The 12,834-nt window shown below is 51.3% G+C and overlaps 1 protein-coding gene across 7 annotated transcripts in view; it reads left to right on the top strand.

Annotated features, from left to right (window-relative positions):
- PTK2 (protein tyrosine kinase 2) overlaps positions 1 to 12,110 on the top strand; it is a 260,594-nt gene extending 248,484 nt beyond the window's left edge. For 6 of the 7 annotated variants that reach the window (XM_035012006.1, XM_035012007.1, XM_035012003.1 and 3 more), the window contains 6 exons: positions 34 to 73; positions 623 to 729; positions 4,130 to 4,138; positions 5,277 to 5,432; positions 6,587 to 6,667; positions 10,846 to 12,110. In XM_035012006.1, the coding sequence (XP_034867897.1) occupies positions 34 to 73; positions 623 to 729; positions 4,130 to 4,138; positions 5,277 to 5,432; positions 6,587 to 6,667; positions 10,846 to 11,058 (606 nt within the window). In that variant the 3' untranslated portion in view covers positions 11,059 to 12,110. The remainder of the gene's footprint in view (positions 1 to 33; positions 74 to 622; positions 730 to 4,129; positions 4,139 to 5,276; positions 5,433 to 6,586; positions 6,668 to 10,845) is intronic. The other variant, XM_035012011.1, reaches the window with a different exon arrangement.
- The last annotated feature ends 724 nt before the right edge of the window (positions 12,111 to 12,834 follow it).

Raw genomic sequence — 12,834 nt, 5'->3', positions numbered from 1 at the left:
AACGCTGGTGACGGAGCTTTTCTTTCCCCACAGACTGGAAACCAACACATATATCAGCCTGTGGGGAAACCAGGTAAGTGAAGAAATGAATCATCTGTCAAGAAGTTTTTATACTTTAGAGGGAGCAAGTTTTTTTTTTTTTTTTTTAAAGATTTTATTTATTTATTTGAGAGAGAGAATGAGATAGAGAGCATGGAGGGGGGAGGGTCAGAGAGAGAGGCAGACTCCCTGCTGAGCAGGGAGCCCGACGTGGGACTCGATCCCGGGACTCCAGGATCATGACCTGAGCCGAAGGCAGTCGCTTAACCAGCTGAGCCACCCAGGTGCCCTAGAGGGAGCAAGTTTTAAATGTACAGAGTTTCTGAGCTTTGGAATCCCTCATGATTTTTGAACACTTTTCCCCCTACGGACCAAAGCAAGTGTGATGTTTGCCAAATTCAGCCGATGACCAGAGTATTAGGGAGCAGAACATAGCTGTAATGTGTCGGGAGCGCCTCGGTGGGATGCGCTTTCCCAGATGAGCGTACGTTGCAGTGACGTGACTCCTTGCCAGGTGTTATTTGGGGGTTTCTGTTCGGTGTGTAATCGTGCCTCAGCTAACGGGACGCCTCCCCTTTACCAGATCCTGCAGCCCCGCCAAAGAAACCGCCGCGGCCTGGGGCCCCCGGTCACCTGGGCAGCCTCGCCAGCCTCAGCAGCCCCGGGGACAGCTACAACGAGGGCGTCAAGGTGGGCATCTGAGCCGAGCTCTGCTCGAGGCTCTGTGGGGCCTTTCGTTGCGGGCTTGGTGATCAGGAACTTGAAGTGGAGTCAGTGCTGAGGACGGAATGAGCAGAGTGGTGCTGCCGTGGGCCCCAGGCGTCCGTTTGGTAGGGCTCTGCACCCCTCCCGAGAGTTCGGAGCAAGCTTGACAGGAGCCTGTCTCGTCTGGTTTTCTCTCACATGATAAAGTCTGGGCCTCAGTCAGAGCCTGAGTTCCTAGATAAAGGTTTTTCTCTTATCAGGCAGAATGTTTCTTGGGACTAAAGTGCTGGGATGGCTTCTGGTTCTAAACATTAATTAAACCAGGATGCCTGGGGAAAGGGAGCCCTTCTGCGGGCTCACTGTCTCTTAAGTGTGTCGGTGTGGCTTAGTGGAAAACTGCCACCGTTTTCCACCTGGGGCCAGGACTGCATTTGTAGTGAAGTGGCGTGGGCTGTGTGGAACCAGCCCTCGGAGGAGGGGAGCGTGTGGCTCAGGGGCTGATGGCCCCAACTTCTCCTCGGCCAGGAGCGCTGCACGCACGGCCTGCCCTGCTACGTGTGAGGGGGCCGTCAGGGCTCCTGACCACGCCCGTCCCCGGCCTCCATCCCCGGCCTCCACCAGACCCTGCCACGTTGGCCTCTGGGCCCCTTGGAAGCAGCTCTCCTCTCACGAGAAGCAAAGGCAAGGGTTCTCCTTCTTTCTCGTGCCCATTTAATGAGAGGATCTCTCTATTTGCCGTGAGACATCAGTCATCTCTCAAAATATATCTTGTTTCTTAATTCTGATATACCTTTTTTGTACATTTTAACATTTCTAAAATCAGGGTGATGTGTTGGTTTAATTGGCAGCTTTTTTTTTCCTTAGAGGAACATTAAAAAGGTGCCTCCTGCAGTGGGTGGGATCTTTGAACCTGGTAACTTTGTTATCAGTTAAGAGAAACTTCGTTTCACCAATAACCACCCTCGTGGCTTGCCCTCCCTGTACCATGTGCTGTGACAGAGCCTGTCCTCACATCAGCCTCACAGGATTGGTGGTGGTAGTATTGTTCTAGTTTTCACATGACACGGCAAGGTTCACAGAGGTTAAAGGGCATATTCAAGGTTACAGGCTCCCCAGCTGAGCCAGCATTTAGCCAGCAGGCTGGGCTGATTCCCAGAGAGAAGAGAGGAGGCCCTCGGCAGAGAAAATGCCATCTCCAGCCCAGAGGGGCGGTGAGCAGGGAGTGAACGGGCTGGCCCTGGCTGGCCCCGCGTGCCCCCTGAGGGATGCAGCCCAGGCACCACTGGGTCAGAGGCACCCCAGCTCTGAGGGCTGGTGGTCAGCCCCCAGAAACCAGAGCGCTGGTCCTGGAGCTCGGCCCGGGGCTTGGCGTCCGGCGGCCCCCCCTGCCCCCAGCTCAGGGGCACTGCACGGGGTATTCTCTGAGGAGGAGCAAAAGGGGACATGGCCCTTCCTAATGTGGTTTCTTGACATAAATTTAAAAAGGGAAGAAAGAGAAATTAGGTTAATGAAGTTTGTCATTTACATGAGCCACAAGAGGAAATTTTCAAAATGGCTTGTATTACAAGGAAAAACCAACTTGAGAGGGAGCTGAGATACCAGCTCAGAATTCCGACATACATTTGTAATAACGTGAATGTTTGCCTTTACATTTGTAATAACGTGAATGACTATAATTGGAAAGTACCCTTATAGAGGGTTTGAGGCAAGTAGAAATCATGATGGATATAGCATGCTTACCTAAAATACATTAAGTAAAGATTTCTTTAATAATGAAGTAGGGGTGCCTGGGTGACTCAGCCATTACGTGTCTGACTCTTGATCTCAGGCTCTTAATCTCAGGGTCGTGAGTTCATTGGGCTCTGTGCTGGGCATGGAGCCTACTTAAAAAAAATAAATATGAAGTATATGTCTCTAGTTCTTCCTTATCCGCCTGTTCAGTAGAGATTACTGAATCCAGCCTAAAAACAATACTGTCTTAACACAGAAATGCTTATCGCTAGGTGTAACTAATGGAACTCATCCAGATAACATTTGATCCGAAATCCACCTCAGTTTCTCCTTTGGTGGCTTTGTTTCGATTCTGGATTATTTAAGCTTGAGGCACCCACCTAAGCGGTTGGAATTGTGTATGTCTCTTGGGGGGTGGTGCTTTATCCCAACTGTCTGCCAAGGAACCTCCAAGTTGGCAAGCCCCAGAAACTAGGAAACTGTAGCAAAGCTTTGGCTTTGGGGGTGTTACTGTGCGTGGTGGCTGGAGGCACCGGGACAGTGCTTCTGTGACCCGCCTTGATTGGGCACAGGGCACATACAGAAGAACAGAAGCTTCAAATAGGTTAGCATTAAGCAGCCTTTGCCTCCTGGAGTCCGGAATGGCCGAGGTTCTTCCTAATGGAGCCCCGCCTGCGTCACCTGTTGCGGAAGCTGGGCCTTTATGTTGATCCAGTCTGAAGTGGCACATCTGCCGAGTTCATCACAGGGCCGCGTGTGACTCTCAGTGCAGAAGGGAAGAGACAGAGATGTCCTCTCTTGAAGTGATCTCCCTCTTTCTAATGCAGGGAAGACACTGTAGAAGGTTGGGCCTTGAAATCTAAGATTCTGCTGAACTCCTATACCAAAGGGTACAGCTGTTTCAGACATAGTTGAGGAGGGGGGCAAGATAGCCACCTTTCCCCAGTTAACTTGGTCTTTTAAGTTACAACAGGAATAGGATGGCCTTGGTGTAAGCTGTAGAAGAAAAAGCACTAAATAAAACTAAGTTAAAAATAAAGGAGTCTGAAACGTAAGAGTTGGCTCAAAAGAAGGATTTGTTGTTTGTTTTTTTAGTTTGTTTTCTTTTTGTTTTTAAAATAAGCTCCTGATGTCTTTACAACCAGCCCCAAGCCAGGGATCTTGATGGTGGCGGGATAGCTAATGGCAAAGCCTGTTTCCCAGGATGCCGGGGGCTGGGCGCGGGGTGCCAGCGTGGGACAGTCTCTCCCAGTGGCCCAGAAGCCCGACGGGCAGTTCCCAGGGATGTCAAGCACATTTCAAGGCCTCTTCTTTCTGAGGACCCCTAATGCTTTGCTACTCGCATGGCTGCCAGGTTGTCCCTCTCTGGCTTTGCGTGTTGTTTTCTCTCATTTACCTCATGAAAACAAGCATGGCGCGTGGCAGGCCTCCTTACCGAGTGCGCCGGCACCATGGACCAATGGCCCAGCTGTTGTGCCTGGAAGACCAGGGAACCGGGGGCTGGCTCCTAGGCAGGCTTCAAGCTCGTTCCTTTTGGTTCTGCTCATGTGTTTTTGTGGGGGTTTTGTCTGCTGCCTTTATTAATACTGTTTTTCTTTTTTCCCCTTCTCTGATAAATTTCTCTAACTTTTCCTCACCTCCTGTTCAACAATAGCCATGGAGGGTAAGCACATTGTGTCTGTGTGTGTGTCCCACTCCTTCACTCCTAGCGCTCTGCATGTGACTCTGGAGCAGAAATCAGGGAGCCTGGGGAGGGCACTTTTGCTTGGCTTATCACCAGAGACAAGGTCTTTATTTGCCAGAGACTGAGGCATGAACATCTTTGCAGGGCCTGAACTATCCCTGTCCGTGGCTGTCTCGCATCAGACTTGAACACCGGGCTCCCGGTTCCTCAGACAGAGTCAGCCCGAAGGTTCAGAATGGGCATCTAGAGGTTTCGACTGAGCGCTGGCAGCAGACCCATCAGCAGGCAGCTACGATTACGTACTGCACTTGTAGTTTTCTTAAAGTAGACAAGCACGGCCCTTTCTGTGCCTGGTGTTACCCCTGTGAACTTTCAATTGCTGTTGGACACGTTCCGCAGGCCCTGCGCTCACTCGGCTTCTCGTGGGTAACATTCATCGGTGTCTGTGTGCCCGGGCACTGGGGAGGGCCTGTGCCCAAGAGCTCCTTCAGGTCCCCCTCGCCCCGATGGCCCTGTGAGGAGCCGAGGCCCGGCCACTGGCACGTACACCTCGGGGCTCCTCAATGCCGCAACGCGGTGCAAGCAGATGGGGTCCGCTTCACGAGACTCGCATCTGTCCGCTTGTTCCAGTCATGAAGGGGACACACGTGTCTGTGAAGTGGTCTGGAGGCAGCCACGCTGAGCCATGCAGTTCGGACGGCAGGAGTCAGACTAAGCAGGAGTTCTTAGAGTCTTAACATAGAATGCTTGACCCCCTAGCCAGCTTCCCGTGAAATCCTCAGAGAGACGTAGAACACATGAATTCTTTCTCTTGGTGAATGATTTGGGGGGGGGTGTCGAATCACTACTCTGAAAGAATCTGGGGCTTTTAGCACCATGGGTATGATTCCACTTCATTTCCTTTAACTGAGCTCAAAGTTACAAAAAATGATTGCCTTGCTCATTTGTCACTTGGATGAATTACTTGACTGTCATCCTCCAACTGAGCTGTAGCCATGCAGACAAGCCAGTCAATTGTGATCCACTTTGATCTCTTTTAAAGAACCTCTGTAACTTAGCTGCGGTGAGGTGCCGCCCCCTTGTGGGGCCTGGGGGCATAACGGCTTCTGTGTTGCAGCTTCAGCCCCAGGAAATCAGCCCCCCGCCCACTGCCAACCTGGACCGGTCCAACGACAGGGTGTACGAGAATGTGACGGGCCTGGTGAAGGCTGTCATCGAGATGTCCAGCAAGATCCAGCCAGCCCCGCCAGAGGAGTACGTTCCCATGGTGAAGGTAAAACCCAGCCCTCCGCCAGGAGGAAATGTGTCAGAAGTTGTGCATGACCGAGTGACGTCAGACCGACTGCCATTCCCGCCCCTGGCGCTTAGAGCAGCACAGGCTTTAACAGCCACTGCTCGCTCACGGTCTTGCGTGAAAAATCGAGCTGCAAGGTGCCATTTCTGTGAAGTTGAAAGCATGCAGACCCGTGCTGTGCGCGCCTTGGGGACACGCAGCACCTGCGCGTGCGGAGAGCACTTGACCTTCAGGCGCTGCCCTGGGGGAGGGGCCGTTGTGGAGAGAGACGATGGGGGCTTTGTCTGTGCTGTTTTCTTCCAGGGAGGGGTGGATATGTGGGTGCTCACAAAATCTTTTTTAATAAGGTGAAAAGATAGAAATGAAAATATTCTGCACTAGCCTAACCTTGCCAAGCTGTGTCCGGGGGCGTGGTGTCCTGGGAGAGAGTACCAGAAGCTCTGCGAGAAAGGAGGCTAGGTGCCCCCCCACCCACCCCCGAGCAGGGCACACTGGCATTCGTGAGCCTTATCAGGGGGTTCTGCAGTTCAAAGAGTGCTATGAAGCTTTGCTTTAAGCCTGTATTTCTGGAACATATACTTGAACACACTTTTTTAAAAGTGTGGTAAAATACACAGAACGTAAAATTTACCATCCTAGCCACTGTTAAGCTTACAGTGGTGTTAAGTACATTCACATTGTTAGACAACTAATGTCCAAAACTCCTCTCACCTTGCAAAACTGACACTCTGTCCCCATTAAACATCAGTGCCCCTCCCCCGGCCCCTGGCGCCCCATCCACTCCCTGTCCCCGTGAACGTGGGGACTCCAGGGCACAGAGGAGAGGAGGAGTGGCGTCCCGTTGTATCTGTCCTTTTGGGACGGGTTCCTCTCACTGAGGTTCGTCCATGCGGTCTCAGGTGTCAGAATGTCCTTCCTCATCTTCCATCAGAGATCACATTCTGAGCATTCAGAGATCTCAGTCTTTGGGGGAAAGCCTAATCACTTCAGATCAGGCTCAGTACTCAGGAAAAGAAGTACAGAAATTGTCCTTGAAGTGTTGGAAAGGAGACAACCCCATAACTGAGAGGAGGCATCGCTTCTGGAGCGTGCTCTGTGCGTGCTCTGATCCCGGGTGTGGTCTTGTCTGCTAGGAAGTCGGCCTGGCCCTGCGGACGTTACTGGCCACTGTGGACGAGACCCTCCCGGTCCTGCCAGCCAGCACTCACCGAGAGGTAGGACATGGCGCCCCTTCCTGCGCAGACAGTGCGGCGGGACGCGCCCCGGGCAGGGGCTGTGATGCCCCCGCTGCTCTGAGGTCAAGACCTTACAGCCAGGGAGCGGCACCCACTGGGGCTAGTTAGATCCCACGCCTTCGCTGCCAGCTCCTGAGCCGGGGGATCGGGGCCCAAAGGACAGGTGGCTGTGGGGATGGCGGGGAGCACAGGGGCAGAGCTGGGTGAGGGCCAAATCCTTCGGCACCAACTCAGGTTGAAGCCAAAGGACAGCAGAAATGAGCTGGGAGGAGCCTGCCCTCCTCCCATGAATTTTTCTGAAAAAATTATAGTTTGCAAATGATGCTGGTTTTCCACATACAGCAGTGATAAAAAAAAATGCCTTTTAAATTAATACATGTGTTTTAAAATTTTTTTAAGGAATCAGACTTCACCCAAAATCCTGTCTCTCAGCAATAATCTCATTTTTGCCATTTTTGGCCATTTTGCATCATGTGTTGAACTAACAAATGAGCAGACACACTTGCATTATTTTAAAAATGCTCCCAGCCATGCCAGTTTCCAGAGGTGCTCCCCAGCCTCCTCCAGGGGTGCATCCCAACCTCCAGAGATGTGCCCTGACCTCCAAGGGGTGCTCCCCGGCCTCCAGAGGTGTATGCTGCCCGGGCCGCACGTGCACATAGAGCTGTGTCCCTTGGAGTTCGTGACGGCCCTGGCTCTGCTTGCCCTTCTCACTCCCCTCTCTCCTAGCTCCTGCACCCACTTTTCTACTCTCTCTAGCCCTACAGCCTAGTGGGTGCTAGTCTTCTATTTGAAGTGATGTCAAACTTAAAGAAAAGTTACAAGAATAATGCAGAGAATCCCTGAATATCCTTAACCCAGTTTCACTGCCTTTTAACATTTCCCACATTCTCTGTCTGTCTACACCCGCCGTCTCCTTTCTCTGAACCGATTGAGAGCAGGTCTCCTGTGTCACGCTTCTTGCCTTCCTTGTTTCCATTTGTATCTCCAATCAGGAGGCTGTTCTCTCACCTGGAGGGTTTGGACAGCTGGGCTGTCAGCACCCCCTTACGGTCCTCGTGGGCGGTCACGTCCAGTAGTTTCACCCTCTAGTTCAAGGCCAGCAGGGCTGTGTGTCCTGCCCGAGGCCACACGCCCGTTTGTTTGGGAGTCTGCTTCCGCCTGGAGCAGGTCCTCAGACTTCATCTTTCTGCCGTCAGTATTTTGGAAGAGTATGGCCAGTTACCTTAGACAGTATTCCTAAAGTGGGGTTGAGGGATGTCCTGTAACAATTGAGGTTTCCTCCTGATGAGATTGGGGCTGAGTGCTTCTCAGGACAGTGGCCCGCTGATGCCCATCTTGATGGCCTGGCACAGCCCCCATCCACGCTTCCTTTGTAAAGGGCATCGGTTCACCTGCACGAAACCACCAAAATCATTTTGGAAAATGCCTGACTGCATAGTGCAATTTTATATTTCTAGCCGTTTAGGGCATTAGCTTGTTCCTTGGCTTCATTGTGACTTTAATTGGTCTTCCACAGTGAGTAAGAACTTTGCCAAAAAGTGGAAAAGTTCCATTTGCCAGAGGCAAGAAAATGGTATCCTAACAAGTAAATATTTTGGCAGGGCCATTTCTAAATTATTACTTTAGCTGGTAAAGCCTGAAATAAACTCTGCGTCTACGCTGATTTTTCTACACAACTCGCTATCCCGTATGTATTCTTTTTTTTTATTCTTATGTTAATCCCCATACATTACATCATTAGTTTTAGATGAAGTGTTCCATGATTCATTGTTTGTGCATAACACCCAGTCCTCCATGCAGAATGTGCCCTCCTCAATACCCACCACCAGGCTAACCCATCCTCCCACGCCCCTCCCCTCTAGAACCCTCAGTTTGTTTTTCAGAGTCCATCATCTCTCATGGTTCGTCTACCCCTCCGATTTCCCCCCCTTCATTCTTCCCCTCCTGCTACCTTCTTCTTCTTCTTCTTCTTTTTTTTTTTTCTTAACATATATTGCATTATTTGTTTCAGAGGTACAGATCTGAGATTCAACAGTCTTGCACAATTCACAGCGCTTACCAGAGCACATACCCTCCCCAGTGTCTATCACCCCATCCCTCCCACCCCACCCTGCACTCCAGCAACCCTCAGTTTGTTTCCTGCGATTAAGAATTCCTCATATCAGTGAGGTCATATGATACATGTCTTTCTCTGTTTGACTTATTTCACTCAACATAATACCCTCCAGTTCCATCCACGTCATTGCAAATGGCAAGATCTCATTCCTTTTGATGGCTGCATAATATTCCATTGTGTATATATACCACATCTTCTTTATCCATTCATCTGTTGATGGACAGCTTGGCTCTTTCCACAGTTTGGCTATTGTGGACATTGCTGCTATAAACATCGGGGTGCACGTACCCCTTCGGATCCCTACTTTTGTATCTTTGGGGTAAATACCCAGTAGTGCAATTGCTATGTCGTATGGTAGCTCTATTTTCAACTTTGTGAGGAACCTCCATACTGTTTTCCAGAGTGGCTGCACCAGCTTGCATTCCCACCAACAGTGTAGGAGGGTTCCCCTTTCTCCGCATCCCCGCCAACATCTGTCGTTTCCTGACTTGTTAGTTTTAGCCATTCTGACTGGTGTGAGGTCCCATATGTATTCTTAATTATTTTTTAAAAGGAGAGGAGCTTTCTTTGATCTTGCTCCCCCTTCCTCAGTCCCCCTTGTACTACCTCAGAGCAGCCTGTCCTCCCGGGCCAGCTCATCCCCAGTTCTCTACTGCAACTTCCCCGGGGCCAGCGGCAGCCATGCTCCCCCAATCCTGGCCCCTCCTCCCCGCTGCCCTGAGTGTGGCTGTCCCCCGAGGGGCTGCATGGGTGTAAAACACCCACGTCACGTCTTACAGAATGCTGCTTCTCCCTGGCGGGTCTCCACCACGTGCACAGATCCAGTATTTGATGCATCCAACTCTGTGCTTTCAGAGGCACCTCTCCCTGAGCTGGGGTCACCAGCTGCCTGTGGGACGTCTGCTTCCGCAGGACATTCTGCTGTTCCCGGTTTGTTTCCACAGACAGTGGGACCCACACACACTTGCCGCGGCTGCCCCTGTGAACCGTGCTCTCCCACGCACACGTACAAGCAGCCTTCCGCCTGTGTTGTCACGTCACATCCGGCGCCTGGCCTCTCCATCCTCACTGTCACCATCCCCTCTTCCCTCGGTTCCCACAACAGCCTCTGAGCTCCCTTCTCTGCCTCTGGCTTTCCCGCCCCTCCATTCCACATTCACACTCCGCCACCAGAGCCCTCTTTCTAGAACACCTCTGTGGAGGATGGTGTTCCCCTTGCTAAAAATCTCATTGGCCTCCCCACTGGCACATTCAGCAGGACAGAGGTAACGTGGCATGGCTCGTGGGGCCCTCCTCAGAGGAGGCCAGCCTCCTTTTATATCTAGGCCAATTTCAAATGACTTCTCTTCTGTGAAGTCGTCTGACCCTCTCAGAACAAATGGATTGCTGTCTTTCTGTTGTATGATTCTTCCCAGTGTGTCCTAGGGAGTTGTATGTGGGCTTCACACTAGATGAGCGCAAGCGTGTTCAGACACTTGTGTCCACACCACTGAGTGCCTCGTGTGTGAGTGCTCAGTGATCATCAAAAGACTGAGTGCTAAGTCGTTACTGGTTGAACGAACAGATGAGAAAGGTCCTGAGACACCCAGGCAAAGTGCGCTGATCCTCAGGGCAGCTTCTTCCAGCTCTGCAGCCCTGGTCCCACCTCTCAGCAATTCCGGGGGGGGGGGGTCTCCTCTTACACAGCAGAGGCGGGACCTGACACATGGCTGTGAGTCCAGAGCCAGGTGTTGACTTCCAGTTTTGACTGGAAGCCAGCCGGCTGGTGGACCTCAGCAAATCTGCCCCAGCTGCCCCCTCTGATGGGAGGGCTCTGGGCTGGGTGGCCTCTGGGGTTCTGCCAGACTGTGATTCTTTTAAGAAGCAAAAGCTCCACCAGTCACTGAGTTAATAGTCACTGAAGGCTTTCGTGGAAGGAGCAGAAGGCTGCAGGATGCGTGGAAGATTTGTGTAAGGGGAAGAAAATTTCTTCTCTTGGAGGCACCCAAGGAACAGCTGATGGAACGTGCCTCTCCTGACCTCTCTCTTGTCCTTCCAGATTGAGATGGCCCAGAAGCTGTTGAACTCCGACCTGGGTGAGCTCATCAACAAGATGAAACTGGCCCAGCAGTACGTCATGACCAGTCTCCAGCAGGAGTACAAAAAGCAAATGCTGACCGCGGCTCACGCCCTGGCCGTGGATGCCAAAAACTTACTCGACGTCATTGACCAAGCGAGACTGCGGATGCTCGGACCGACGAGGCCGCATTGAGGGGCGCTCTCTGAGGACGTTCTCCCGTGTTCCACCAGCAGTGAGGGGCTCCGCGGTCCTCGGCCGCCGGCACTCACCGTGCCAACGGTTCTGACTGACAGCTGGTTGAAAATCTCTTTCATATAAGTTTAACCACATTTGATTTGAGTTCGTTTTTTTGTGTTGTTGTTTTTTTTTTTTTTAATGATAGTGTTCAGAAAAGTCCAGGATCCAAAATGTGGCATTTTTTGAGAATGAAAATTGTTCGTGAGAAGCCTTTAAGAATCCCGAAGAACAGATCATGTTCATGTTAGGGTGTGTTTCAGTGGAAATGGCCAAGGCGGTGGCGTGCGGATCCTGAACCAGCTTGGCTGCATGTTGGGAGACAGGGAGACGAGGCGGAGAATTCCGGGAAACCCGAGGGGCTGAGAATTCTTTGGCGTGCCGCAGAGCCGTGGCCCAGACTGGAGTCCCTGTTGTGAGAACACTCTTGAGTTGCAATATGCTGACACCACTTTAGGAGAAAGAATATCAGAGCTATATTTTGAAGACTTGAGTCCTTTCAGAAAAACACAACAACCCTTTGTCTTTCCTGCCTTTTACTTTCCTGTTGGATATGTGAAGATCTGGTTGGAAGCTAGCTGTAGAACACACTAAAAACTTTGTCTTTTCTCACCAGAATAATGTGCCAGTTTTTTGTACCAATGTTATTTCTCCTGGAAGCAGAAATGCTTTGCACCAGAGCACCTCCAAACTGCATTGGGGAGAGGTTCTGGAACCATCCCTGTTTTCCAGTTTTATATAATTTATAAAGAAAGAGTAAAGCCATGTTGACTATCTTGCAGCCACTGGGGCTAACTAACCCTTCGTTGTGTCTGTCTTCCCAGGAGACAGTTAAGCAAAGCAGAGGGATTGGGTTTTCTTTCTGATGTCCAGTTACACCATCCATTCTGTTAAATAATTTTGAAAAATATACCCTCCCTTTAGTTTGTCGGGGGATATAAATTATTCTCAGGAAGAATATAATGAACTGTACAGTTACTTTGACCTATTAAAAAGGTGTTACCAGTAAAGTTCTTGGTGGAATATCTTTTCTTTTGGTTCCTTCAAACCATGTAAGCTCTCGATAATTACTAGCTTCTCTTCTTTCTTTGCCTTCTAGGCAAGTCAAGGATGTTACCACAGGAGGACGGCTGGGACAGGTTAGCTTTTTCATTCCATCTCTGTTTACCAGATGCAAGTCGAGATAGGAATGAAGTTCCTCTGTGAGCCATTCCCTCCACAGCCGGGGGTTCTCCGGAGCGTTCCAGCCCCGAGGAAGCGGCCCAGAGCCGGATCTCTCACTGGGGGATTGTTAGCATGCGGCCCCCCAGACCCTCCCCACCCCGGTCTTGCTGGAGCTCTGAGCAGGAGTGAGCAGACGGGAGAGCCGGGAGCTGAGCTCCCGAGTGTGGAGATGGAGGGGGACATTCCCCAGATAGATAGATACTCTTGTGGGTGGAAGTCCGTGCTTCCTGCGCTTGTAGGACATTGACTTCCTCTGAGAAAAGCCCAGGGGGTGTTCCCCTGAGTTTCTCTCACTCGCTGCTGTTCTGCGACCCCTCGGGTCCCAGTTCCTCACCTCTGCGGCGGTGAGCTGAGGATGAAATAAGGCCCAGGCCCAGGGTAAGTGGTGATGCCGCCACACCCACCACAGAGGGCCTTGCTGGTGGGCCAGTGTCCCGCAGGGGGGCCCAGCTGCCGCGGGATCGGACGCTTCTAGTACGAAGATTTGCAGATGGGTCTCGTGCATCCTGT

Source organism: Mirounga leonina, unplaced genomic scaffold (assembly GCF_011800145.1).
Source record: "Mirounga leonina isolate KUSES-001 unplaced genomic scaffold, KU_Mleo_1.0 Mir_165, whole genome shotgun sequence".
In the NCBI taxonomy this organism is placed as follows: Eukaryota; Metazoa; Chordata; class Mammalia; order Carnivora; family Phocidae; genus Mirounga; species Mirounga leonina.
The sequence above is the reverse complement of the archived record's forward strand: the minus strand, read 5'-3'. Positions and strand labels throughout refer to the sequence as shown.